This window comes from Cetorhinus maximus, chromosome 14, assembly GCF_964194155.1.
Source record: "Cetorhinus maximus chromosome 14, sCetMax3.hap1.1, whole genome shotgun sequence".
Lineage (NCBI taxonomy): Eukaryota > Metazoa > Chordata > Chondrichthyes > Lamniformes > Cetorhinidae > Cetorhinus > Cetorhinus maximus.
In genome coordinates this window covers 11301192-11327987 of record NC_135892.1, presented here as the reverse complement: position 1 = coordinate 11327987, position 26796 = coordinate 11301192, and the positions used below count along the sequence as shown (strand labels likewise).

General features: G+C 41.0%; 1 protein-coding gene across 1 annotated transcript; it reads right to left on the bottom strand.

Moving 5' to 3' along the window:
• Nucleotides 1–4145: 4145 nt before the first annotated feature.
• Nucleotides 4146–26795, bottom strand: c1d (C1D nuclear receptor corepressor). The gene is made up of 4 exons (XM_078556491.1): nucleotides 26587–26795; nucleotides 15744–15810; nucleotides 15579–15634; nucleotides 4146–6322 (listed from the first exon to the last, which is right to left on the bottom strand). The coding sequence occupies exons 1-4, from the start codon at nucleotides 26725–26727 to the stop codon at nucleotides 6161–6163; spliced, it is 426 nt and encodes a 141-aa protein (XP_078412617.1). The 5' UTR covers nucleotides 26728–26795; the 3' UTR covers nucleotides 4146–6160.
• Between the last annotated feature and the right edge of the window lies 1 nt (nucleotide 26796).

The window sequence follows — 26796 nt, the reverse complement described above, 5'->3', positions numbered from 1 at the left end:
CCCAAAGATATTGACTGATCCATTGCTGTTGTTCCACGTGCTTAAGCTGGGTTCCTATACCCACTCTAAAGTGCTCTTTATTTATGCCTGGGCCATTGCCAACTCAGTGGCTTCACTCACAGCATTCCTCAGGTCTGAGGAGCCAGTTACATCTTCCAGAAATTCACTGTGCTAAGCATATCTACAATTTACAATCAGCTCTTCTTCACTGTGAAAGAGTCATCGTGTACCATGAGTTATCGTGCAGCTCACCCAGTCGCACTTCTGGGGTCAGCTTGGTTAATCTGTGAACCCAGGCAGTGTAATAAACCAATATTCATTCTTCAACTGTCATTAAAACAGATGATCTGGTCATTTATCCCATTGTTGTTTATAGGAGTTTGCTGTGTGCAAACTGGCTCCCGTATTCCCCTGCGCTACATCAGGTGACGACACTCCAGAAGTATTTCATTGGCTGTAAAGCGCTTTGGAACAGCTTGAGGTTGTGAAAGGCGCTATATAAATATGGTTTTTAGGTAGTGTCATTATTGTGGCCGGGGTCCCTGATCTTCACAAGTAGGATTTCCAGCTTGAATCCTGGGGTGAGGGCGAACAGGAAATGGGGGTGCTGCCCAGTGCTTCCTTTACCACTTCACAAATGGAGTAGCCAACAGCTACATCCCTCCCGCTGCTCTGTGAGATGACTGCACCTTCCCTTCAGTTCCAAAGAGAAATCAACAACAAATGTTGAAGTCATTCATTTAGTTGCCATTATTCTTTCATTTCTATTTAATTATAAAAAATCGACCTTGTTCATCTGGCCTGAGCATTCAGTGTTTGCTTGTTTAGGCCTCTGTTGAGTCCCACTTCTTTTCTACTCTTACAAATTATGAATCAATGATCGCACCAAATCCATGGAGCATTTCATTCCCAGGTCATTAACAGGTGGAGAGGTCTGTGCAAACTGTTGGGGTGGAGAGGGTTAACTAGCAAGTTAAATAAAATACACTTCAAATAACTAAAGTGTAGAACCTTTAAGGACAATTAAATAATGAGTCCAAGTGCATCATCTTGCCACTAAACTCAAGTTGAAATTTATGTCCTTGAGTCATCCAGTTATCCATGTCTTAGCTAATCAATATTCAGTTGCCCATTAATGCTGAATTATTCATGCTTTAATATTACAAAATCCAAAGATTTTAAGATTGGGCTTGGAAGCAGTCTACTGGTAACAATGAAAATCAGGGGCTCCTTTGGAATAAAAGGATTACACCTTGGGATTGTGTGGTAGGGGCAGTGGAGGATGGGAGAGTTTTGAGACTTCTACTCTAATTTTTCTTCCCCCACATTTTTAAACATTGTTTCCGTTCACGTTTTCACACACAGTTTACCTTAGGCCATAGAGCAATTCCATCACTGCCGCTGAATGTGCCCCCATCGATCATAAGCGGGCTTTAAAAAGGTCACTGATTGCTACAAATATTTCCAAAGCATTCACCTTACCCGCTAAAAGGAAATGGTGTGTGACAAGATATCATTAACATTCCCAGCAAACGCATTTGCTGATTTATGTGGATTTTTCTCTCTGCCCATCCTTCCCCCTTCTGCCATTTTGCTTGCCTGCCCCCAAGTTGTCTGTGCAAGTTTAACATGCGTATGACACAGGTTCTGCCCCCACATTCCTCATGAAACAATACACCGAGAGCAGTGAACTGGCTGTTTGCATTTTCTTTCCATAAATGCATTAGTGCAAACCCATCATGTTCACACCTGAACTCTGATTCTCTAAGTGCCACAGCAGTTAATCTGTAGCAGCAGATTCCCTTCCTGTATTAGCCATTCAACATGCACAGTGCGTTGCTGAGAACAGCCATTGAGATAACTAGAAAACTGATGAATTGAAAACAAGAAGGGATATCTTCTACTCAAGTACAAATTAAAACGTGGTGGTTTAAGATGGTGCTGCACTGCAGCAACATGAGATTTTACATTGTTTATTTTCTTCAAGATTTACATCAGTTTTTAATGTTTCTTTTGTGAGATATGATCGTTTTTATTTCTATGTGATTTTTAATGAACAATTTACCCACAATTAATTTCTGAATAGACAATACAATTTCAATTGAATGTGCTTCACACTCACGAGGGTGATATTTGGCACAGACTTTCCGTGTTACATATAAGTGATGGCATTGAACACTCCCCAAGTGAGGTTGGTTTTGTGGTCAGCGAAATTATTGAGTATTACAGCACCTCAACAGAGTCTTAAAACAAATCAAGCTGTGCGGCTAACAGCACAAAACTCCCAACTATCGTACTGTAAACGACATGTGGTGGGTGTGTATTGCAAGTCAATTAACGTAGACAAGAGCTGACAGTGGAAAGTAGGAGCAAAGAGATTACGGTTTAAACCAAAACAATGCTTGGAGGATCCAAATCAAAATGCTGCAGGCGCTGGAAATCTGAAATTGAAAAGAGAAAATTCTGGAAACACTCAGCAGGTCATTCAGCTTCTGTTGAAAGACAAACCCGAGTTAACCTTTCAGATCAATGGCCTTTCATCGGGACTGGACAAAGTTTCAGATGTGATGGGTCTTTTAAGCAAGGCAGGGAAAGTGGGGGCAGAGGGGTGGGGGGAAAGTTAGAGATTAAAAAGAATAAAAGGGAAAGTCAGTGATAGGGTGGGAGACAAGATTAAATGACAAAGGGGATGATGGTGCTAGGCAAAAGGAGATGATAATGGGATGGTAAAGAAACAAAAGATGGGTCTAGAGGAGGAGTGTGAATGGCAACAGCTGAATCAAATTGATGTCTGAGAAAATGAGAGTGGTACATTAGGTTGAAAATACCCCAAAATATCACTTATGAATGAGAGGGGGAAAAAAATTTAGATTTGTGAGCTAAAATGACATTTTGCACATGTCACAATAAACCTGGCCCATTGTCTGACAGCTTATTGTGACGAGTGCAGCTTCAGGTGTGTTTGACAATAATTTCAGCACTCCATGACACAAAATTCTAGGCTGGCGATCCAAGACGGCACTGAGGGAACGCCACTCTGTTGGAGGTGCCATTTCTCAGATGAGACATTAAACCAAGACTCCATCTGTGCTCTTAGGCACATGTGAACTCTCCCATGGCACAACTTTGAAGAGCAGGGGAGTTTGCCCTTTATCCCTCAAATATTGCTTTTGTGCATCTGGTGATTGCATTGCTGTTTTTGAGAACTTTGTCAGCAAATTGGCTGCTACACTTCCTACATTACAACAGTGACTACATTTCTGAAATGCTTCATTGGCTGGGAAGCACTTTGGGACATCATGGGGTTGGTGAACAGCGCTATGTAAATACAAGGCCTCCTTTTCATAAAAGATATACTTAGTTAAACATTTGCGCACTCCAAGAAACGCTCCTTTCCACGTGTACAAAATGAAAGTAATCCAAACGCCTTTAGTAACACTGCAATTTCTCAATTACCCTCTGGGTCAAATCTTTGCTGCGCTGATGCATTTTTCTGCACAATTGCGAGGAAAATTTGCAAAGAATTTCCAGCATCAAAAGTACAAATTGGGTTCAGCGAATGTATCTTTCAACTTTGTTTTTTTTCTCTGCCAAAATACTTTTGCTTTATGATGTAAGATTCTGCGACATTTCACCCCTATACACCTGAATGACATTCACAGTATTTCAATGTGCTGTACATCATGTTCTATATACGTTTTAATACTTTTAGGAGGCAAGCTGAACCTTAACTAGGGAACAACAAAACGCTCAGGAAAACAAACTATGGGCAAATTTTAATGCTGCTGTAAGTGATTATTCTGGATGAAAAATGATTACAGGTTTTGTTTGGAAGAGATGCAGCATAGTGTACTTTTGATTCTTGGTGTTCCTTTCCACCATATGTTCCATTCTGGTTATCAGATCACAAATTCCACTCACTGCAGGAAAATGTTTATAAAAACACACAGGTGCAATGTTGGACTGAGCAGGCCCCTGTGCTGAAAACAAAATGGATGAAGGTGCGATTGGATTATCCTGTAAAATGGCTGTGCAGCATTGAAACTCGTGAGATTGGCCACAGCAAGAAAATAGGGAGCACAGCATCACACTGTCCATTGGTTCAAATCTTTTTTAAACTTTCTGAAGCTTAAAAAATCAATACATGAAGCTGAGTTTGTTTTAATTTACAGTAAAGTGTCACATACAGGAAGCATTATGTACAAACACCAATAAATTCATGTAAACACTTGCTGACTTTCAGCTTATTATTCTACACCATTTTCAAACCTTAAGTAAGCCCTTTTCTAGGAAAGATTAAATCTACTCTATAAACTAGAGAGTTAGGAAAATGCCAACAAAAACATTTAAGTGTAGAATGAAAACAAATACTAAAGCAAAACTTCTGAGGTCACAACACCGATGACTACAAAAGTTGTGTGTATATAAGTGTGTATTTAAAATGAAAATTTACTTACGTATAATGTAACAGTTCAGAATATTTGCTTACATCGAAGGTATACCATTGCAGGTATGCAGGACACTACCAATTTGACTGACACCGATCATTTACTCAAAATGACATTTGGCATCATTAAGATTGCACTGCTTGAAGAGTCAAACATTTTCAAATGCTCAGCTTTGCTTCTCCCCAAGTTGGCATTTTAAAAGAGACTAGGAGAGAACTGAATTTCTTTCAGGCTTAATTCTTTTTACAGTCACATCAATGAATGGTAGTCATTGTGAACTTCACTTCACCAAACACAATAAAGTCAACTTTACAAGTTACCAGTGAAAACACAAAGCAGCAAAAGTGGGCATCAGGATGGTCAATTGGCCAGTGCCAACTTCATGGTATTTTAAACAGCAAAGGAAAGTAGGCTTGCAGCAGGCTCTTCTTCAGCATGAGCTGAGCTACGGCAATCATTTGGAATAGACTGTAATCAATTCACTTACAGGAGTACCTCATTTTAAATAGTAGATACATTCCTGGAACCTAGTAATTAAATCGTAACAAGGTTTCCCACTTAAATGTATGTAATATCAGGAGAGGCACTCCCAAAGCAAGATTTTCGCCCCTAAACCGTTACAAACATGAAAACACAATGCAAATAAAGCTTCCACATTCCCAGTGATGTGGCGAAGAACCAAAGGGAAAAGGTTTGTTTTTTCCTGATCGCTCCAAAATAAGGCCACAAAATACACCCCCAAGATATTGTCTGTATATTTTGGCAAGATCGATTTCCCCAATATTCAATCACATTCATTTGTTTCATCCCTTTAAAATGACCAGGTTGCCTGTATTCAGTTTCCTCCTGATCGTAAAGGCCTGTTCAGTTACTGAACAGCTTCTTGGCCTCAGCCCCTTCTTCCTGCAGAACCAGTGACCACTCTCTGGGTGATTGGGATGCCAGTTGGCACCGCCTTCCTTGCGGCATGTCTGCTTTGCCATGGTGCTGGTGGTCGCCAGTTATGTCGAAGGGCCCTTTCATTGATTCACCCAACTGGTAACTATGTAAACAGTTACCAAAAAAAAAACTTTTGTGCCTGGTTCCCAACTACTGAAAATGAATAAATGGGTATCAATTTTTTTTTAAACTACTTAATAATGAAACCATTCTGTTCAGGTCTACATAAAATGGTGTGTAGCTATATCCTCATGACACTATTGTACAGAGCGCAGTTTATGTTACTGAGGTCAATGTAGTGGAACCTGTTTGTACTGAGTTTTTGGGTCTGGCATCACATGCTGGTTATATAGTGATTTAAGTTAGAACAGAGGAAGCACACGCTTCCCAGCCTGTCTGTTAAGCAGGGCTAGAATGTACTGTAGTATTCAAATTACATCAAAAACCACTTTCTTTTAAAATAAAAACGCACAACCTCGGAAATGGGAACAACTACTTACAAAAGACCTAGGTGCTTAAAAAAAAAAGACCTTTGAAAAGTTATAAGTTCTCAAACATTATACTTGAAGACAAATGCTGCCTATTACCGCAGTGATTTCTTGTAAATTTATTTGGGAAGAAAAATAAAAATTCATGTGCAACTTTTTTTTAAAACAAAAAATAAAAACAAACTATAATGTTAAACATTACTGACACCCGGTGGCGTGACAAGGAAAGCTCTTGTCAAAGTTACTCCTCGTTTGTTCTTACAATACTGAATTTTCTTTGCTTTTTCAATGATGTGACGATTGGGATGGTATTTTTGACCTTCCTTCTGGCTTTGCCTCCCACAATGCATTCCGAACAATTCGCGATGCTGCTCCCTTGTCCAGTCGCGATGCCTTCTGGCGGTCCGTTAGCTCTTTCACTTTGTTCATGTAGGTCCTTATCCGCTCCTACAACATCAAATTCACACACACACACACACCAAAAAAAAAGGCACTTTAGAGAAGCGTCTCCAATCCACTATAGTTCAAGGAAGACAGTGATTAACCTCAACTTGATCTTGCCTGCCTTCTGCATAAGAACACATACTAGCATTTACGCAAGTAAACTGACACTGCATACAACACAACCCGTGTCATGAGAGTAGAACATTGTCATACTTTCAATTAGATACATTTTTTAAATGAACTCAAATGCTTTTGCACCATTTCAACAAACTCCCTATGGCACTGAACCCATTCCAATTTTACAAGGGCCTTAAACATAAAGTTGAATGGTGGGGGAGGAAGAGGAGAGCAGAAAACACTTGCGCAGACACCTAGCACATTCCCTAAATCAGTTTTGACTCAACTGTGCGCATCTAAGTTTTAAAAGGAAAAGTATATAAAAAAATATATCTAGGCAAGAGTGAATTCGTGAAGCAATATTGCTAAGCTTTGAACAATAAAACCACTTGAGCCTTGCTCACTTTATAGTCATCTGAACCCTTCTTTTAGATTTCATTGTAATCACTCCCCTCTGTTCAATGCTCTCCGTGCAACAATTAACCCAAGTAATCTACATGAAAAGGCGCCTAAAAAAAAGCTCAACACTTCAACATTTAACCACTTTCAGCAAGTGTAAGGCTTTTGTAAAACCTCAGAAATTAAGAATTAATTCACACTACAAAACCATGCGCATTTCCTATTTTTTTTAAAAATCCACCACGAGGGTAAAATGGCACAAGAATTAAAGAATATAGTGCCACTTTGATTAAAAAAAGTGGACAAATTTCATGTCAAACAACAAAAAGGCTCAGAATTCCCTCCCATATCTCCATAAAGTTTTATGTTCCAGAATTGTGAAAAAGACATCACACTACCAAAAAAAAAAGTGATTTGGACAAACAACTCTTTGAATTATCTCCCATGTGATCAATTTCAAAACGTTTGCACAAATTCCAAATGAAATTGCTTTTATTCCTCCCCCCCCCACCGCCCTGCCACCCACACCCACCCCACCAGGCCTGCTAAATCTCTCACACCCACCAGGAGGCAAAGATCAGCAAAGCCATTTCAAAATCTAGTTTGATCCAGTCACCCCAGAAGCCACTCTATCCCCCCCCACCCACCGCGTTCAGTGTAGCCGCCACACTGATGATAAAATTCAAGTGCTGCAAAATGAAAAATTCTAGTTCAGAAAAAGGGCCACCATAGTAGACAAAATTAAACAAAAACACCACTGAACAAATCAAAAGAGCAACAAATTCAGCGGTGTCTTGGATACATGCGCAAATATGACAGATTATATTATTTCAGCCAAAACATCATCATCAGCTCTAATGGCGATCATCAGTTCAAACATACATAGAACCAGTGAGAGAGAGGGACAGTCTCCTCCAGAATGGCTATCGTCACTTATTGTTGGCTAGTGACGTCACAAAAAGCTTAAGCCACAGCCGAACTGTTAACAGCCAAACTATGGCACACTTGAGATAATCCACAACAAAACAATTATTTAATTCATAGATCAGTTATACGCAACCCTCTCCAAATACATTAGGTACAAATGGAACGACTTGGTCTCATCGCCTAGATGTTTCACCACAGCAAAATGAGTTTTACAAACAGCAAAGGAACAGTTGAAAGCCAGGCAGACTGGATGGAGTTTTGACTTCATTTTCCCAACAAAAAAAACAGAAAAGAAAGTAGGTTTCGAAATATTCATCAAGAGACATGTTGTCTTAAAGTGATGAAAACCAGATGAAAATGTCATTTGGACAGGTCAGGACAGTCATAACGGTGCCAAAAAAGCTTTCAGCCTAAGTGCTGAACTAGATACTTTACAGCGAAGAAATAAATATACGAGGCAGTGAGAAAGTCGCATCTGGAATAAGAAGTAGTAATTATGGCTTATGTTGTACTAGTAAATCATTCACAGCATGGTTTTCATCTTATGAAGGGCACCAAGGAAGGAGGGGAATTAAGAACTTGAGATGAGCAAACTGTTCTAAAGCTTCACTTGAAAATTAGAAATAACTCTGCATGGTTACAGCTTTGGCAGTTTGTGCATTTCATAAGTCTTCCTCATTCTAATTATCTTATCTCCCTCAGCCTCAGGGAGTAGCACTCTCTCAAAACACGAAAAACACACTGCATGTCAACCCTGGCTGGAATTTTGAAACACCTGGCAGGCTTAAATTGCACAGTCATTACCAAAATTAAAAAGAATGCAAGCCAATTTTCTAATTTATGATGTTAAACGATCCATAAAACAGGTTTGATTTTACTTTCTTCCCTTCCAATGAAGTTTCTTGAATCAAACATTGATATTTTTCCCTCTGCTATTCTATACTCAGTCCAGCCCCTGTGTTGATTTTTCGTTGTGTGAAGTATTTCCTGATTATCAGTTCTAAATTTCCCAAATACTACATTGAACCAGTATCTATTGTCCTATTCTCGCAAATTAATTTAACACAGAAATGGTAACTCCATAAAATTGTTTTCTATCTTGAAAATCAGAAATTTCTCTGATCACTTCACCTTCATGGTCAATTTCACCCATAGCTATTTCAACACCAGTCACGCACAAGTTACAGCATCTGTTTTCATCATGCACAGCACTTTACACTTACCTACATCTACTACTGCTCATACTTTGGCCAATTCATTTTGTATTTTCTGAGCTACCTCTTCCAAGTCTAAGGCTCTGTTTCACACGTGAGTCTGACTAATTTGCATTGAATTTCTGAATTCAAGTCAATAATGTAGATTAGAAAGTTTTGGTCTAACGCTGATCACCATTCATTACTTGTACCCACCCTGAAAGAACCACTAACAGGTACCCATTGCTTTCTTATCCATTCCCAAGCGTTACCTTCAGACCTCAGGCTTTGAGCTAACCAAGAGCCTTTCATGGGGAACTTTGTCAAATGCCTTTCTGAAGTCTAAGTAAAGATTGGGCTTACCACAGATCACTTAGGTGTTTTATTTTCCCAAAAAAGATCAAGGTGGTCAGTCTAGAGCTCTCTCTTCATGATTGACTGTTGTTTAGCTAATTATTGTACAGATAATCCTCAAGTTTACCCAATACATTTTATTTTACAAGGAAAGAAGATTAATGGTCATTGGATGCCTTTGTCTGCTTTGTCATGCTTCTTGAAAATGGGTACTATGGTAGATTGTTTCCAATCTACCGGTAGTTCTCCAGTGTCCAGTGACTCCTTCATTCAGAGGACAGAGAAATCACCCATCTGCCAGTATCCTAAGTGTGGCATGGATGAGAAAATATACACAATATGGCAGAAGCAGATCCTAACAGCCATAAACTTGGGTTGTATTCCCTCGAGTTTAGAGAGCTATGGAGTGATCTAATTGAAGTGTTTAAAACAATAAATCAATAGGATAGTCACTAGTTACTAGGATAGAAATGTTAGTTCTATTGGGAGAGGAATCCAGAACAAGGGGACACAATCTTAATATTAGAGGTAGGTCATCAGTAGTGATATCAGGAAGCACATCTTTTGCACAAAAGGTAGTGGAAACATGCTCCTATATTCCTAAACACAGTATGTGGTAGTGATCTGCCTAAGGGCAGGTTCTCTGCTCATTTCTCCACACCTCATGATCTTGTGCTTTCCTCTTCAGCTGCTCATAGGAGCCTTCCATTTTAAACTTCAATTAGCAATATGACCAGGGAAAAGAGTACACAAGGCAGTTTCCCATTACCTTCCTTAGGTGTGCTTAAGTCCTCTTCCAGGAGGATCCTCTGCCCATAAGTAGGCATTGTCCCTCAAAGTTCTAGCTCTTTTGTCATCACCACCAAGATTTGCTGATTCTGCCGTTGGCCTTGGTTGCAACCCTGAGCAGGAAATCTTTACCTGGGCCTGAGGTGACCATGCCAAAGGCTTAAACGACCCCACTACCTTCCATTTATCTTACTTAATTACTGGAATATATTTTTGCTATATATAAGCATTCATTTGCTAGATGATGACCCATGGTGTTGCAAGCTACATCACATAACTTGCATTATAAAGGAACAGGAGCATATGCCATATAATTCTATAATTATATTACAGTGAAGCTATGGCCCTTTAAAGCCACAGAGTTAAAAGCTACTAACTAAATTCTGGCCGTGTTTATTCAGCATTTAGTTTCTGCAGATCAGGACCCAGTGTGATTTAAATATAATTTAAAACTGTTTTGGAAAGGACATAGGCTACAGGCACTCTGGCTCTAGTATTTACTATTCCTGGAGCATTCCTCTGTACCTTTCAAATGGTTGGCTTGTTGGATAAGAAAAATACAGGACCATCATTCACCGTAGCCTGACGGTGCCTGACGTTAGTTAGGCTTACCCTTGCACATTGAGTTTCCTAAATTTCTTTGCATGGCAAATTGCTGAAACATCAAGCCAATAACATCACACCGAGGGAAGCAGGGCATGAGACCCGAGTGAACAGGGAAAGAAACTGTATTTCGTTAATCAATCACATTGAAGGATTGTAAAATAAACTGCACAAGGGCTGGGGAAGGAAGCGCAGAGTGGGTGAATCTAATGTCAAATCAGGTGCAGTAAGGAAAGAAAGAAAGAAAGTGAGAGACAGAAAATGTAAAAATGTTTTTTTTTAAATTTTACATTTTTAAAACTTGCTAAAAATTAAAACTTGAATGTCACAAATGCAGAACAATCATAAAGAGAGGTGAAACCCTGCTAGTGACCTTCAAGTCTGAAATGACTGTTACAACTGCAATCTTACAGATTTTGATTATATGCAGCTACAATTATTTTAATGTGTCTTTTAAGAGCAGTAGTCTTAAAGAAGGTGGGTCAGTTTAGCGGCTAAACACCCAACTCCACTACAGGAGATCTTTAAAAATTTTTATAATTGATTTGAAGTTACTCCAGCCAAGATAACTTTGACAGGCATACGCAACAGAACCCCCACCCCATCCCCCCCCAAACCTTTTTGCCCAGTACAAAATCGGTTCTATTCAATTGGAGTACTAGTTAGGAGCATCATACGGCAGGTTCAGACGGCATCATAAAACTATCAAGCTCAAGCTATTCAAAACATGGAAGCTGATACTGATGAATCGTCTCTAACTACAAATTCAAGAATATGTTTTAGTAAGGGGAAAGAGGGACAGAGGCATTAACCTGGAGGAGGAACAAGGGCATAGACACTAACCATAGCTGGAGCTCAAATCATCCCATTAACCCTAACAGCAGGTATCGTGGCACACAGTGGTCACTGTGCTCCTGGCTAATAATCAAAAAGCTGCACTTTGAGGAATTAGCAACAGAGGCATAATCACTGCCGTCTTAAATCACAATTTGCAGCAGGTTAACAGGATGCAACTCGGAAATAAATCTAGTTGAGACCGTTAAGATGCCAATGTCGTAACATCCAATTAATCCAGTATTTCTATAACCCCAAAAGCAATAGTTGGACACTTGTAGCCAGAACATCATTTACCAGGCACTTTAATGTTCCTTCTGACTGCAAGGAGTTGATGTTTCAAGCAAATAGGTCATCCTGAACACTGACTCATGAAATGGGCAGACAAATAGTGGCTACCTGCCCTTGAAAGGCAGCATGCTTTATTGTACTTACTTCTGCGTAGTTCATCATTTCCTTATGCATAACCTATATCTTCAGAATTCAGGTACATTAAGAACTCATGTATAGATCAAAAATCTTAAAGGTACCAGTGTTTGGTGAATTGAGACGATTACTTGTGAAGGCCTCCTCCTTTGCCCAGTGGTGTTTTTTTTTTAAAAAAGAATGAAAAATGTGACGAAGCCCTTGCTGAGTTTATATTTTCCCCCACAATGCAGCTGGCTGTAAGATATCACATCAAACTCAAGAAATTCTAATCTAATGGATTTTGAGCAGTTTTATTTGTGAAGTGATATTTAATCAAGTTATACAGAACTGCTAATTAAAAGAGCATCCAAAAATGAAGTGCTGACATTGACTTTGTCACATACAGGCTCACCGAAAACTGCTCACTTCACCGGTTGGATAAAAATCAGACTCATTTGGTTGAATGAAATGAAAATAAAAATTAAATAAAAGCTGGCAAATGATGGTAGCCAATTTGCAACAATGTCCGCAGGCTACAATCTTCCATTTAGTGGCAGCAACAAAACAGGACAAAACCATTTAGACTTTAGAAGATGACATAAAAGGTGGAGACTTCCAGTTTTACAGTGGCATTCAATACACAAGAGGCCACACAAGATTGTTTCAAGTTATCAGGTTTTACATTTGGAAAATGCGATCCCATTCTCAACTATCGCTTTAGATGCTGGACTCAGCTCAGCGGTAGTGCTCTTCCATCAGGAGAGTCAGAAGATTGTATGTTCAAACTATTCTAGAAATTTGAGCACAGGCCAGGCTGACACCTGTCTCACTTTGGTGCAGAATCGATGGAGTGCTGCACTGTCAGATGTGCTGCCTTTCAGATTAAACCAAACAAAGCTCCTTAGGTGGAACGCACAAGATTCCATGCACTATTTGAAAAGCAGCGGTTAAGATCTTCAGTTCTTGGTCACAACCTCTAACACTCAGAAGGATAAGGGCAGCAGGTGCATGGGAGCACCAAGTTCCCTTCCAAGTCACACGCCATCCCGACTTAGAAATATATCACTGTTCCTTTACTGTCGCTGGATCAAAATCCTAGAACTTCCTCCCTAACAGCACTGCGGGTGTACCTACACCACATGGGACTGCAGTGGTTCAAGAAGGCAGCTCACCACCACCTCGTCATTGGTAATTAGGAACGAGCAATAAATGCTAATCTAGCCAGCAATGCCCACCTCCCATGAATGAATAAAAAAAATTTCCCTTAAATGATTAGATAATGTGTTTTTTTGATATTCTTGTTGTTCTTGGTGGAAGCTTGCAGATAACATATTTGCAGAACTCCGTTTTGATATTATTTAAGAGTTCTCTTGTTCTCTTGGTGTCATCCTTCTTACCTATCCTTCAAACTACTTACTGTATACATTGTTGACGGAGGGAGCATCTCCTTGGATATTCCACATGTTATCTGGGCAGAAGGGTTGCAGCCTAATCACCACTAGAAGGGTTAATGGACGAAAAGCAAGAGGCCAACAGTGAAAGGAAGCAGCTAGACAACATTAAAGGCTGGCTTAACCAGAACTCCAACAAGGTCACCTACTGTTGCTACAATCAGCAAGTTTGGAAGACCATGGTTGCCTACACCAATCAGCATGGCATTTATGACAAAGAAGTTTGAAGTTAACTGAAGTTAAAGGGATTAACAGAAATACACACCAACAGTCTCTTAGCTACAAAAGAATAACAACCACCAATAAACTATTAAAATCCCTTCTAGTATTTAATATTCAAAGCCTGTCACAAGCATTTTCTTAAGGGTCATATTTTCAGATCTGTTGTATTTGCTCCCATAACTTCTCACTTTGGGGAGTTAACTTTACTTTCTACTCAGATCTGGCTACAACCCAGTCCCATCACTCTAGCCTCTTGGCAAGACACCATCTGAGTGATTTATGCAAGACTGCAACTTCCCATGTTCGATTTATTTGATTAACTTTTTTTTCTCTTCACAGTGCACAATGATTTGCTTTGAATTTTTCTTGCTGTTGCAAGAAACATTAGCAGCCAAATGTCAGGATTCTCTGAGCAATATATATATATATATTTTAAAAAAAATCAATCCAGATGGTATTCATGGCCCCCAAACTGCAGCAGTTTCTAATGTTGTGATAGGATTTACATCAAATTCAATATGAGACACTGGGTCATTCTAAACTGTTCAAATATCACATTTCTTTCCCACCCTTCTTGTTAGATGATAGATTTTACTGTACACATGCACTTCGGCAGAAAATGTTCAATAGAAATCTATCAAATGTTCAGAAATATGTTCCACCGACTCAAGTCGATATCAGACAAATTACTGTAGGTTTCACAACTGGAATAAACAGGTTATAAACTGTGTTTTTGTTTGATGTGGATGCAAATGATGGAAGTTTGACTGAGGGACATACCTATGTAGATCACTGAAGGAACCACAACAATTAAAATTACAACCAAAATTGTGCTTTGAGTATTGCCGCAGTCAGTTATTACACATACTGTAGAAACATTCAAAAATAATGCTTTTTAAATGATGCAACATCCCAGAAAGTTACATGATACCAGCAACTAGAGTTCTCGACAACTCATTCTGTACAAAAGCTAAATACTGAGGATGCTGGAAGATTAAAGTAAAAACAGAAAATGCTGGAAATACTCAGCAGATCTGGCAGTATCTGTGGAGAAAGGAATAGTTAACATTTCAGATCAATGACCTTTCATTAGAACTGGAAAAAGTTAGAAATGTAATGGGTTTTAAACAAGTACAGAAGCAGGGAAAGAGGGAGGAAAGAATAAAAGGGAAGGTCTGTGATAGGTGGAAGGCAGGAGAGATGAAATAACAAAAGAGATGACGGGGCAAAACAAAAGGGGATGATAATGTCACAAGATAGGCCCAGAGGAGGTAAAAGTGGGGAAAGCTGTTCATAATGACCTGAAACTTTAACTGTTTTTCCTTCCACAGGTACTACCAAGCCTGCTGAGTTTTTCCAACATTTTTGTTACAGCTCATCCATGTTCAATCATAATGGTGTCACTGTTCAAGGGGCAGACCACAAATCATAAATGTAGAATGGTTACAGCACAGAATGAGGCTATTCGGCCCATCATGTCAGTGCTGCCTGTCTGCGAGAGCAATTTCACTGGTTTCATTCCCCCACCCTTTCCCCTAGTCCTGCAAGTTTTTTTCCTCTTCAAGTATTTATCCAAGTCCCTTTTGAAAGTCACGATTGAATCTACCTCCACCACAATCCCAGGCAGCAAATTCCAGATCCTAAGCACTCTCTGCATTAAACCGGTCGACCTCATGCTGTTTTTTGCCAATCACCTTATATCTGTTCTCTCTGATTCTTGACCTTCCCCCCCACCTCCTACAACCGCCATCAGAACAGATTCTCTCTCTCAATTCCACCTGGGTACCACGTGATTTTGAAGAGTCTGTAATACTTTATAGTTTTGAAACTTGAAATAGTGGGAGGTAGCCTTAAGGTCAGTTGCTGGCTATAAAAGTTCTTTTGTAATGATATTTTTGACAACTCATGACCACCCAAGCGATTAAAACCAAGACCATGCACAGACCACAAGCACTATCTTACCAATTCCTGTTTGACAGCATGTTCTTTGGGGTTAATTCCTTGTGTGATGAGGTATACTAAGAAGCAAAGAAGAAACAGGTTATTACAATATGCCTCCGGGGGGAAAAAAATGGAAAATAAATGTTATAGCATCCACCAGACACACAAAAGATCAGCAATACTTACTCCAAAACATTGAATTCAATGCATAAGCAGAGGCTAAATCCAGCTTGGCTTGCTCAAGAGGGTCCAACTGAAAAAGGAAAAAGAATCATTGAGGTGCAGTTTTACTCTGAAAATAAGGTTTAGGCTAATAAAGCAATCAGTTTTTGGAACAGGATTCACTTAACATCAAAATTGATCTGCAGTGAAAGAGTTTTTCTTTGCTAGATTTAATAGAGTACTTACTTTCAAAAATATATTTTATTTAAAACATAATATATTCTACATTCCCTTTGACAAACCATTCTCCTGCAAAAATTCTGGTTAGACTAACAAAACGTCCAGATTAGCAAAACAAGAATCTTCCAAAACCAAACCTCTACCACCTAAAAGGACTAGGGCAGTTGACACATGGGAACACCAACACCTGCAAGTTTGCCTCTAAGTTACACGCCATCCTGAGTTGTCACTGGGTCAAAATCCTGAAACTCCCTCCCGAACAGCACTGTGGCTGGCCCTACACCACCTGGACTGCAGCAGTTCAAGAAGGCAGCTCACCACCACCTTCTCAAGGGCAACTAGGGATGGGAAACAAATCCTGGCCTTGCCAGTGATGCCCACATCCCATGAACGAATAAAAGAAAAATATCAAGAAAATTAACAACTCTATAGACTCCCAAATTTGTTCAAAATACAGCGAAATACATTGAACTAATGATGAGGCATCCAATGAATAGAGCGTGAAATTATTCAACAATCAGTAGTATGTGAAAAACTTAATTTTAAAATGCAGGTAACAATTACAAACATCTCTACTTATGATCTGTGAATGTCAGGATTCATGAAACATTCAAGTTACTTCTGAGTTACTCCATGTTAATAAAATATTTCTCTCAAGCATGTCCGACAATTGCAAATGTTTAATTAATTACCCTAATTTATACCCTCCTGTCACAAGCTATCTTGTTCCAAGCCGGTAGAATTTGGGAGACAAGCCAGGAGTATGTTAGGATAGTCGTGTCTAAAGGTAACCAAGGCAGGAATGAAGGGTTCAACAGCCTGATGAGCTGAAATGGGGCGATGTTACGGTAGTGGAAATAGATGGCCTTAGTGATGGCACAAACAGGAGGTTGGAAGCTCATCTTTGGATCAAGTGTCACACCAAAGTTACAAACAAACAGGCTGCTGCCAGGGAGAGGGATGGAGTCAGTAGTTGTTTGGAGCGGAGACCAAAAATAGTGAATCGGTGGAAATTTCTGCTCATCCAGTGCTGGATTTAGGGTAAGCAGTCTGATAATTTAGTGAGGCAGCTAAGTGTCTGCTTAGGGCTCCTGGAAGTGGCTGCAGCAAGATTGGCTTTGGCTCTCCCATTACAACCATCACCACTGCGCCTGTTACATTTAGCCCAATAATTCAGTTTTCAGAAAAAAAACATTAATGGAAACAATGAAGTGTTATTAATAGGGGCAGGCACATCAACATCTTCAAGCAAGATTCTGATGCTGTGTGTGGAAATTTGGAGGGTAATGTCATCATGCAGCCAAATCATGGACGATTTGCATGGACAGGGTGGATAGGGAGCAGCTGTCCCCCCTAGTTGAAGGGTCAGTAATGAGGGGACACAAGTTCAAGGTGAGGAGGTTTAGGGGGATGAGGGGAAAAACTTTTTTACCCAGAGGGTGGTGATGGTCTGGAATGCGCTGCCTGGGAGGGTGGTGGAGGTGGGTTGCCTCACATCCTTTAAAAAGTACCTGGATGAGCACTTGGCACGTCATAACATTCAAGGCTATGGGCCAAGTGCTGGTAAATGGGATTAGTTAGGTAGGTCAGGCGTTTCTCACGTGTCGGTGCAGACTCGATGGGCTGAAGGGCCTCTTCTGCACTGTGAGATTCTGTGAATTAACAGTTCAAACAACTCACATTGTGAATCTACAGCACAGATTCAGAGGAAGCTATTGTGGAGTGCAAACCCTGACATAGGCCAGTTAGTCTGAATCTAAGTAGCGCCTCCCATTCTGCCTGCATATTCCTTTCTCAAGTACGCATCAATCCTTCCCTTAAATGCTTCAATGTTATTTGCTACAAACACACCATATTGCAGTGTGACCTACAATATTTAGCCCCCTAATTCTGGACTCACCCAGAAGTGAGAACAGCTTCCCCACATGCAATCTAGTGAACCTCTTCATAATGTTAAAGACTCCATCAAATCTCCTCTTAATCCTAAATCTTCCAGAAAAGCCACTCCAGGCTGCTTACGCTTCCTTGCAGGTTGCATCGTCTCAATTCTGGTAACATCCTTGTCAATTTTTTTTCTGCGCTTTCTCCAATATCCTTTTAATAGTATAGAAACTAGAACTGTGCTAGAAGTGTTCTAATGGGCGTGGTCTAACCTAAGTTCCATATTCCTCTAAAAGGGACCAAATTACTTTGTTCACACACTTTAAGGCCTTAGCAGCTTGCATGACTTTAGTGATTTATGTATCTGCAACCCCAGACCTTTGTCCCATTTAGTTACTTACCTTACAAGAAATGAATGTCCTCATTATGCCTTCCATCAAAATGAAATACCTCACACTTTGCTATATTGAACTTCATTTGTCATTTATCCACCCACTCTGCAGGCCTAGTTATGCCTTCCTGTATTACGGTGCTGACATCATACACTACAATCACCAATTTAGCATCATCTTCAAATGGTACCATAACTCCAACTGGAGTCCAAGCAGTTAGTTGTACGGTTAGAAAAAACCTGCAGTCCCAGCACAGATCTCTGTAATTTCCTCCAGCTCCACAATCCTCCAAGATATCTGCGCTCCTCTAATTCTGGCCTCCTGGACACCCCTAATTTTAAATCACTCCACCGTGCCTTCAGTTGCCTAGGCCCAAAGCTCTGGAATTCCTTCCCTAAACCTCTCCAGTTCTCTACCTCGCTTTCCTCCTTTAAAACAATCCTTAAAACCTACCTCTTTGAACGAGCTTTTGCCCACCTGTCCCAATGTCTCATATGGATCAGTGTTATATTTTATTTTATGAAGCTTCTGGGAAGTGCCTTGGGGTGTTTCATTACGTTAAAGGTGCTATGTGAGTTATTATCCCTGTAGACTATCACTTTGCACCTTCTGCCAATCTGAGAATCTTCTCATAAATCCTACCCTCTGATTTTAGGGTCTCTCAGAGGGTCTTTAGTCTTTGGAATTCTCTTCACAGACAGCAGCAAAGGCTGAGTCATTGAATATATTCAAGGCTGCGTTAGGCAGTTTTCTGATCGACAAGAGAGTCAAGGGTTATGGGGACAGGCAAGCAGGAAAGCGGAGTCAATCAGACCAGCCAAGATCTTATTGAACATCTAGAGTAGGCAAGAGTGGTGGAATGGCTTACTCCTCTCTCTCATGTTAAGATTTCAAGCCATCGTCCAATGTATCCTACTAACTGGCCCCTGACTCCACATGCCCTGACCGGAGCTCCGTCATGAGACTTTTGCTGTGGCACCTTGTAGCTTTGGGAAAGGATTGTCAATAGGCTTGAAATAGCTTTTAAAGCACTAGGACTTATTATTTCTACATTAAGACTTGGCCTCCTGAATATCGAACCACACGCTGTGCTGGTGTGTGGAATATTATAGTTTGCATTGGCTACTTTAACATTTCAGGCATGAATGCTCACGAAGCCAGCAAACAAAAAGGTATAAGCTGTGGCACTGCTCAGGATTCCTGTATGTACTGAATGTATTCTGTGGACCTCTTTTGTCCACCTTAAATCAGAAGCATGATCCTTAGATGGAAACAAAGGAGGAAATAGGTTTTGTTAAAGGCAAACAAAGTCAGAATAGTTTTAACTCTGCACTGTGGGTACATGTGACAGAACACTGCTGTAAATGACAGCTGCCAACTTCACAGGAACTTGGCCAGGGAAACATAATCTCTTCAGAAAACAAAACTGTAGTGTGCTCGATGAAAAAAGGAATAATGCCTGGGCCTCCAGCAACAGTTTAGAGTTAGACACTAGAGCTTAACTTGCACAATGGAGATGTTTATGGAAGCTGTATCAAACGATAAATTGTTCACAATCAAGCAGCAAACTCACCCTGGAACGTTACGAACACGATGACAGACATTTATGAAATCTGAACTATTTTCTCAGCTTAAGCAAGTTAATAGTTTTGGATCAACCGAGAACTTGGCTGCAATTCTACTTTCGCATCTGCAAGCTTGACCCAAAGTCTTAAAAAATTGGAATTTTCCAATGATTGCACGGACTGCACTTACGAAAGCAACGTAGTAAATTCTAGATCATTGTGAAAAATTGAGAGGTGATGCCCGAGAAAAAAAATATCCACACTTATTAAAAGGCAGAGAAACTCAGCCAATTTAGGATAAGAGCTGAACTTGAATTACAAAGCCAGCAATAATTTTATTTTTTTCATTAAGTGTTATTGAGTGCCATTTTTATGAGCAGGGCTTTTAACTGATGTTTCAGCTGTATCATCTCTCAAAGGTTGCATAAAACACTCTGCCTGATTTCCATGACCACAAAAATGATTTTATCATCATGTTAGTTATATTTTAAGCACACCCATTCTGGGAAAATGCCTACACTGTTCTTATCAAAGTCACAAATGACATTGTATGTGACTCTGACAAAGGCAAACTTTCCCTCCTCATCCTTCTTGACTTGTCTGCAGCCTTTGACACGTTTGACCACATCATCCTCCTCCAATGCCTCTCCACCATCATCCAGCTGCGTGGGACTACTCTCATGCTGTTCCATTATCTAATTAATCACAGAGAATCACTTGAGATGGTTTCACTTCCTGCTCCCGCACATATCTCTGGTGTTTACCCAAGGATCTATCCTTGGCCCCCTCCTATTTTCTCAACTACATGCTGCCCTCAATGACAATCATCTGAAGATACAGCATTAGTGTGCACATGTATGCTGACAACACCCAGCTCTACCTCACCACCACCCCTCTCAACTCCCAAATTAACAGACTACATATCCGACATTCAGAACTAGATGAGCAAAAATTGCCTCTCATTAAATACTGGAAGGCTGAAGCCATTGTCTTTGTTCCCCATTCCAAACTCCATTCCCTAGTTACCGACTCCATTCCTCTCCCTGGCTTAATCTAGACTGTTGCCAGTCCATTCGCTGCCATGGTGCCAGGTTTGATCCAGGGATGAGCTCCCAACCTCATTCACATCATCACTAAGACCGCCTATTTTCACCTCTAACATCGCCTGACAGCCCCTGTCTCAGCTCATCTGCCGCTGAAACCCTCATCCATGCCCCCCACCGCCCCCCCCCCCGCCATTACCACTGAACTCAATTATTCCAGTGCACTCCTAGCTGGTCTCCCATGTTCTACCCTCCGTAAACTTGAGATCATGTAAATTCTGCTGTCCGTGTCTTAGCTAGCAGCAAGTCACCCCTCTGGTCGCTGACCTACATTGGCTCCCGGTCAAGCAACATCTTGACTTTAAAATTCTCACCTGTGATTTCAAATCTCTTAATGGCTTCGCCCCCTCCTTATCCCTGTAATCTCCCCCAACCCCACAAACCTCCAAGATATCTGCACTCCTAACTCTGGCCTCTTGTGCATTCCTTAATATAATTGCTCCACCATTGGTGGCCATGTGGTCAGTTGTCTAGGCCCCAAGGTTTTAAGGAGCATCTTAAAGGAGGAAAGAGAGGCAGAGAGCTATAGGGAGGGAATTCCAGAGTTTAGGGCCCAAGCAGCTGAAGGCACGGCCAGCAATGGCTCCCACTCCAGCAACGCCTCAAATTTAAAATATCATCCTTGTGTAGTGTGGCAAAGTTACAGGTGAGTTGGGAGTTTGCATCAAATGGATCTTAGGAGGCTAATGAAAAATTGAAGACAAATCTTAAATATCAGTTTGGCAACACGCTCACCTCCACATCCAGGTTGTGGGTTCAAGCTCCATTCCAGCATTTGAGTAAATAACCCAAGCCAAAATGTCAAGTGTAACACTGGGGGAGTGCTGCATTGTACGTGTGCCATTTGTTTTTCAGGTGAGACATTAACTAAAACTCCTGCCAGCTTTATGGCGTGCTGTCAAAGGAACCCAAAGATATTTCTGGGTGCCCTTGCCTACATTCATTTAACACCCAGCACAGAACAGTCAGTAATCTCATTAATGTTTACGGGATATTACCGTGTCTAAATTCCCTGCCATATTCACCCACCAAGTAATCGTTTGCACTTCAAAATAAAAAGTTCATTGGCTGGGGAGCACTTAGGAGATGTCCCAAGATTGTGAAAGGCATAGATAGCCAATCAAATCACAGGCAACGTAGAGGATTCAAGGAGGCATAACTCACCATGGCAATGATCATAAGCAGAATTGGTGACATTGACCATGGTGTGGATGAGATGAAGGCAGACTGACAGAATCAAACAGGGAAAGGAAACCGTGGGAGAAGTGAGTGTGGGACTAATTGGCAGAAACACATTGAAGGGCTCAAGAAAGGAAAAGATTAGACTGTAGAGCTGGAATGAGAAGGGTGAGCTTTGAGGAACAGACAATAGGTTTGAAAAGGTGATGAAGTGCAGGAAATACACTGCTGGTCGGGTAGTATCTGTGAAATTCCAGTACTTAATGTTTACATTTCAGATTTCTAGGATCCACAGTATTCTGCTTCTGTTTTTAAAAAAATAATCACAATGTAACAGGGTTTTGGGGGGTGTGGTGGTGGTGGTGGGGGAGAGATAAACTACGAATTGGTTTTGATTGGAGGAGCTAGCAGCGATACATCTTCCTCACTGGTAGCCACCTTCTTGATATTGAAATGAATGCTAAATGCTGTGATTAAAAAGGGAAAAGACCAGAACACACTCAGGTTGGGCAGCAAGTGTGGAGAGGAACAGGTCCTGATAAAAGGTCATTTACCCAAAATGTTAGCTCTGTTTCTCTCTCCAGAAATGCTGCCTTAACTGCTGAGGATTTCTAGCATTCTGTCTTTTTATTTCAGATTTCCCAGCATCAGTGTAAAACTTTTCACTTTTGCATCAGTTATTGGGGTCTTGCTGACAGCAGACCCAAGGGAACATAGGGTTGTGTTTCTGGACTAACGCTCCAAAGGTGTGACATCAAATCCCTCCACTGGCAGCTGTGGGACTTAAATTCAGTGAATTGAATTTAAGGACGTCTGGGATAGTCGTTTGGTAGTACAGAACTTGAGTATTGCTGAAAAAAAAAGACATGTCTAAGCATTTCATCTTGCAATCATCAGGACACTCGCAAGAGTACCAATATAAGCGGGAAAACAACAATTTATACTGTATGTGAAGAGAGTGCTGATTGGTTGGCAAGTGGTGTTGCTGTGGAGACCGCACCACTGATGGTGGCTGACAGTTAACTGCCAAGCATTGTTTGAAATTTAACCCAGGCAGCTGCATTAATATATGTATGTGTATCATATATACATACACGCATATATATAATACACAGGGATCTGTTCTTAGCAAGCAAAGAACAGGTACACGCATTGCGCCTGTTTCAGCTGAATAAAATAAGTGGCAGCCATTCACTGATTCATTCCTCAGGGCAATGCCTTGACCAATCAGAATCAAGATGCCTGGTATAAATTTCAAACAATGCTTGGCAGTTAACTGTCAGTCACCATCAGTGGTGCATTCTTCATGGCAACGCCACTTGCCAACCAATCAGCACACTCTTCACATTGTTAGGAAATAGAGACAGTTTAAGTTAGTTATGTGTATTAGTTAGGGCGTGTTAGGAATAAGTTATATCCTTAAGTTTAAGTTCAATTTATAGTTTTTTTCTATTTGTGGGTTAAACAGTGAAACCTGGGATCTAGTTTCCTTTTTGAGTGGAGACAGCAGGTCTAACGCTCTCTGTTTTTATACCTGCAATTCTAATGGGCTTGATGACCCTTGAAGTGGAGAGCTGTGTTATCAAGAGGGGTAGTGGTTTCGGTAAGTTAAAACAAGGTTAAAAAAAAACTGTGCTGTTGTCGAGCAACAGGGGTCCAGAGAGGGAACGAACACACCCGCACACAAAAAGAAAAGCAGTCTGAGTCCAGTTGAAGCCAGCTGCCAGAGAGGCTGGACAAGCAGAAGGGACTGCAGAAGCAAGTTCCAGAAACTGAAGTAGAAAGTCCCCAAATCCAGGGCAGTGGAACAGGAAAGGTCCCAAGAGGACAGTCTAATCAAAGCACAAGGACAGGAATCTGGAAAAGGTACAGTTCTGTGGAAGTGAAAGTAAGGAGCAGAGAGGAAGGCTCCAAGCTTAAAGAGAAGAAAGCAGGAAGCAGATTTAAATAAAGAAGCCGGAAGATCCAAGGGGACAGCAGAAGGTCTGTAACTGTTTACTAGGGGCATGTGAACAGTGTTCTGTTGGCATGGCTGAGTCAGTGTAAGAAAGTGCACGGAAGGAAGCTTGAGTGCACATGGTGATCCGGGGAAAGGAATATCCGAAGGAGAGTTCAAAACCTTGGAGGTGATCCTTGTGGAAAGCATCTGAGAGAAAGAGTTGTTTGGGAGAAGGTTCCAGAGCAAGTTCTTCAAGAGTGGAGATTGGAAACCCTCACGTGAAAGATGAAATTCAGTGAGGCTGGTTGGCTCAGTGACACAAGCATCTATGGAGAGCATCTGTTTGGGGTAACATCTGTCACTTGGTTTCAAAGTGTGGTGTACCTAGCCACAGGTCACCTATTGGTTTACATGGGACTGTGTTCTTACTGTGAACATTAGAGTATAAGATAGCTTTTGTAACTTGTGTTATCCTTACAAATCTGTATATATCTGTAAAGGTACAGTTATGGGTGAAGGAGTATTGCAACATAGTTCATCTTCTCTGGTTTAATGAATGTTTTATTCCTTTGTTAAAAGTTCATCAGCTGACTCCTGTGACTCTGTTCAGTAGCCACGCTCCACATATCTAAACAAAAAATAAAAGTTAGGATGTATCAAGATGGGTTCCACCCTGGGATCTGGGTTGTCCTGTAGTAACATCAGCTGGGATCATAACAACATACAGTATAAATTGTTGTCTTCCCCTTATATTGGTATTCTTGCAAGTGGCCTGATGAGTGTAAGTCGAAAAGCTTCGACAAGTCTCTTTTTTTCAGCAATACACAAAATCTGGAATGAAAAGCTAGCATCAGTAATGGCAACCAAGCAGTACTGGATTGTTATAAAAAAAAAAACCCATCCAGTTTACTAGAAACAAAGAAAGATTTACAGCATATAAGGTCATTCAGCTATCCAGTCTAAACCCACCTTCCAGATCTTGACCCATGGCCCAGTTGGTTATAGCACCTCAAGGGCAAATCCAGTGGGTTTTTTTTTAAATGCACTGAGGGCTTTTACCTCTACCACCCTTTCAGTCAGTGAGTTCCAGACCCTCACCACCCTCTGGGTGAAACAATTATTCAATTCCCCTCTAATCCTTCTACCAACGACTTTAAATCTGTGCCCCATGGTTATTGCAAAAGCAAAATTCTGCAGACGCTGGAAACCTGAAATAAAAACTAAATGCTGGAAACACTCAGATCAGCAGTATTTGTGGAGACAGAAAAACAGTTAATGTTAACATAATTTCACTGATGCTGCTAAAACCTGGTTATTGACCTCTCTGCCAAAGGAAGATGATCCTTCCAATCCACTCCTTCTAGGCACCTCCATTTTTTAACACCTCAGTTAAATCCCCCCTCAGCCTGCTCTGTTCCAAAGAAAACAACCTCAGCCTATACAATTTTTCCCTCATAGCTAAAATTGTCTATTCCTGACAACATCTTGAGAAATTTCCTCTGTACCCACTCTAGGGAGATCACATTTTTGGTATGCTTTAGGGAAGGAAATCTGCCATCCTTACCTGGCCAATACGTGACTCCAGACCCACATCAATGTGGACGGCTCATCTGCCCTCTGAAATAAGGTAGAATCATAGAATGGTCATAGCACAGAATGCAGCCATTCAACCCATCATCTCTGTGCCAGCTCTCTGTAATTCACCTAGTGCTTTTTCCCTGTAGCTCTCCAAATTTTTCTTCTTCAGGTGACTGTCAATGCCCTTTTGAAAGTCATGATTGAACCTGCCTCCATCATGCACACAGGCAGCACATTCCAGATCCTAATCACTTGTTGCGTAAAAAAGATTTTCCTCACATCGCCATTGCTCTTTTTTGCCAGTTACTTTAAATCTGAGCCCTCTCATTCTCAATCCTTTCACAAGTGGGAGGGAACAGTTTCTCCCTATCTACTCTGTCCAGGCCCCACATGATTTTGAACACCTCCATCAAACCTCCTCTCAACCTTTTCTCCAAGGAGAGCAGCCCCAATCTCTCCAATCTATCCACATAACTGAAGTGCCTCATTCCTGGAACCATTCTCATGGATCTTTTCTGTACCCTCTCCAAATGCTTTCACATATTTCCCAAATACACAATACTCCAGTTGAGGTCTCACTAGGGTTGCCAACTGTGATTAAATGCATTCCTGGAGGTTTCACCACATGACTTGCCCCCACACTCCAGCCACTAGTCAGCCAACACATCCATCCTTGTAACACACTACCTTCCTGCACAAATTAGAAAGCAAAAAGACTCATTATCCAATGGGATAATGCTTGACTGTCAGCCAAAAAGCCTTTTCCTCACATTTTCAGTGTTTTTACATCTGGTAAAGGGAAACGTTCAAAGAATGTTACAAAATCAAAACAATATTTTTTAAGGTCCCGATGCTAGCAGTGTCCATGGAGACTGATCTTCAATTCCTAGAGACTCCAGGCCAATCCTGGAGAGTTGGCAACCCTAGGTCCAAGAAGCTAGTCAGGGCGGTAAATGCTGGGCCATTGTGGAGGACCAAAGGGTTGGTTACCTTCTGGAGCAACTCACTCCTGGGCACCGACATCAGGGTCCTCAATGTTCCATCGGCAGACTTCAGTGACTCCTCGAACCCCACCAAGAACTCGTGGATTTCTGTCGGATATTCTTCATTTAAAGGCTCGGGGCTCGCCATTTTGCACCCAGCAACCGGCGGAAGGAGAAGGGAATCAGGGTCACTACCGAGTCAGCCCCCTGACTGCGC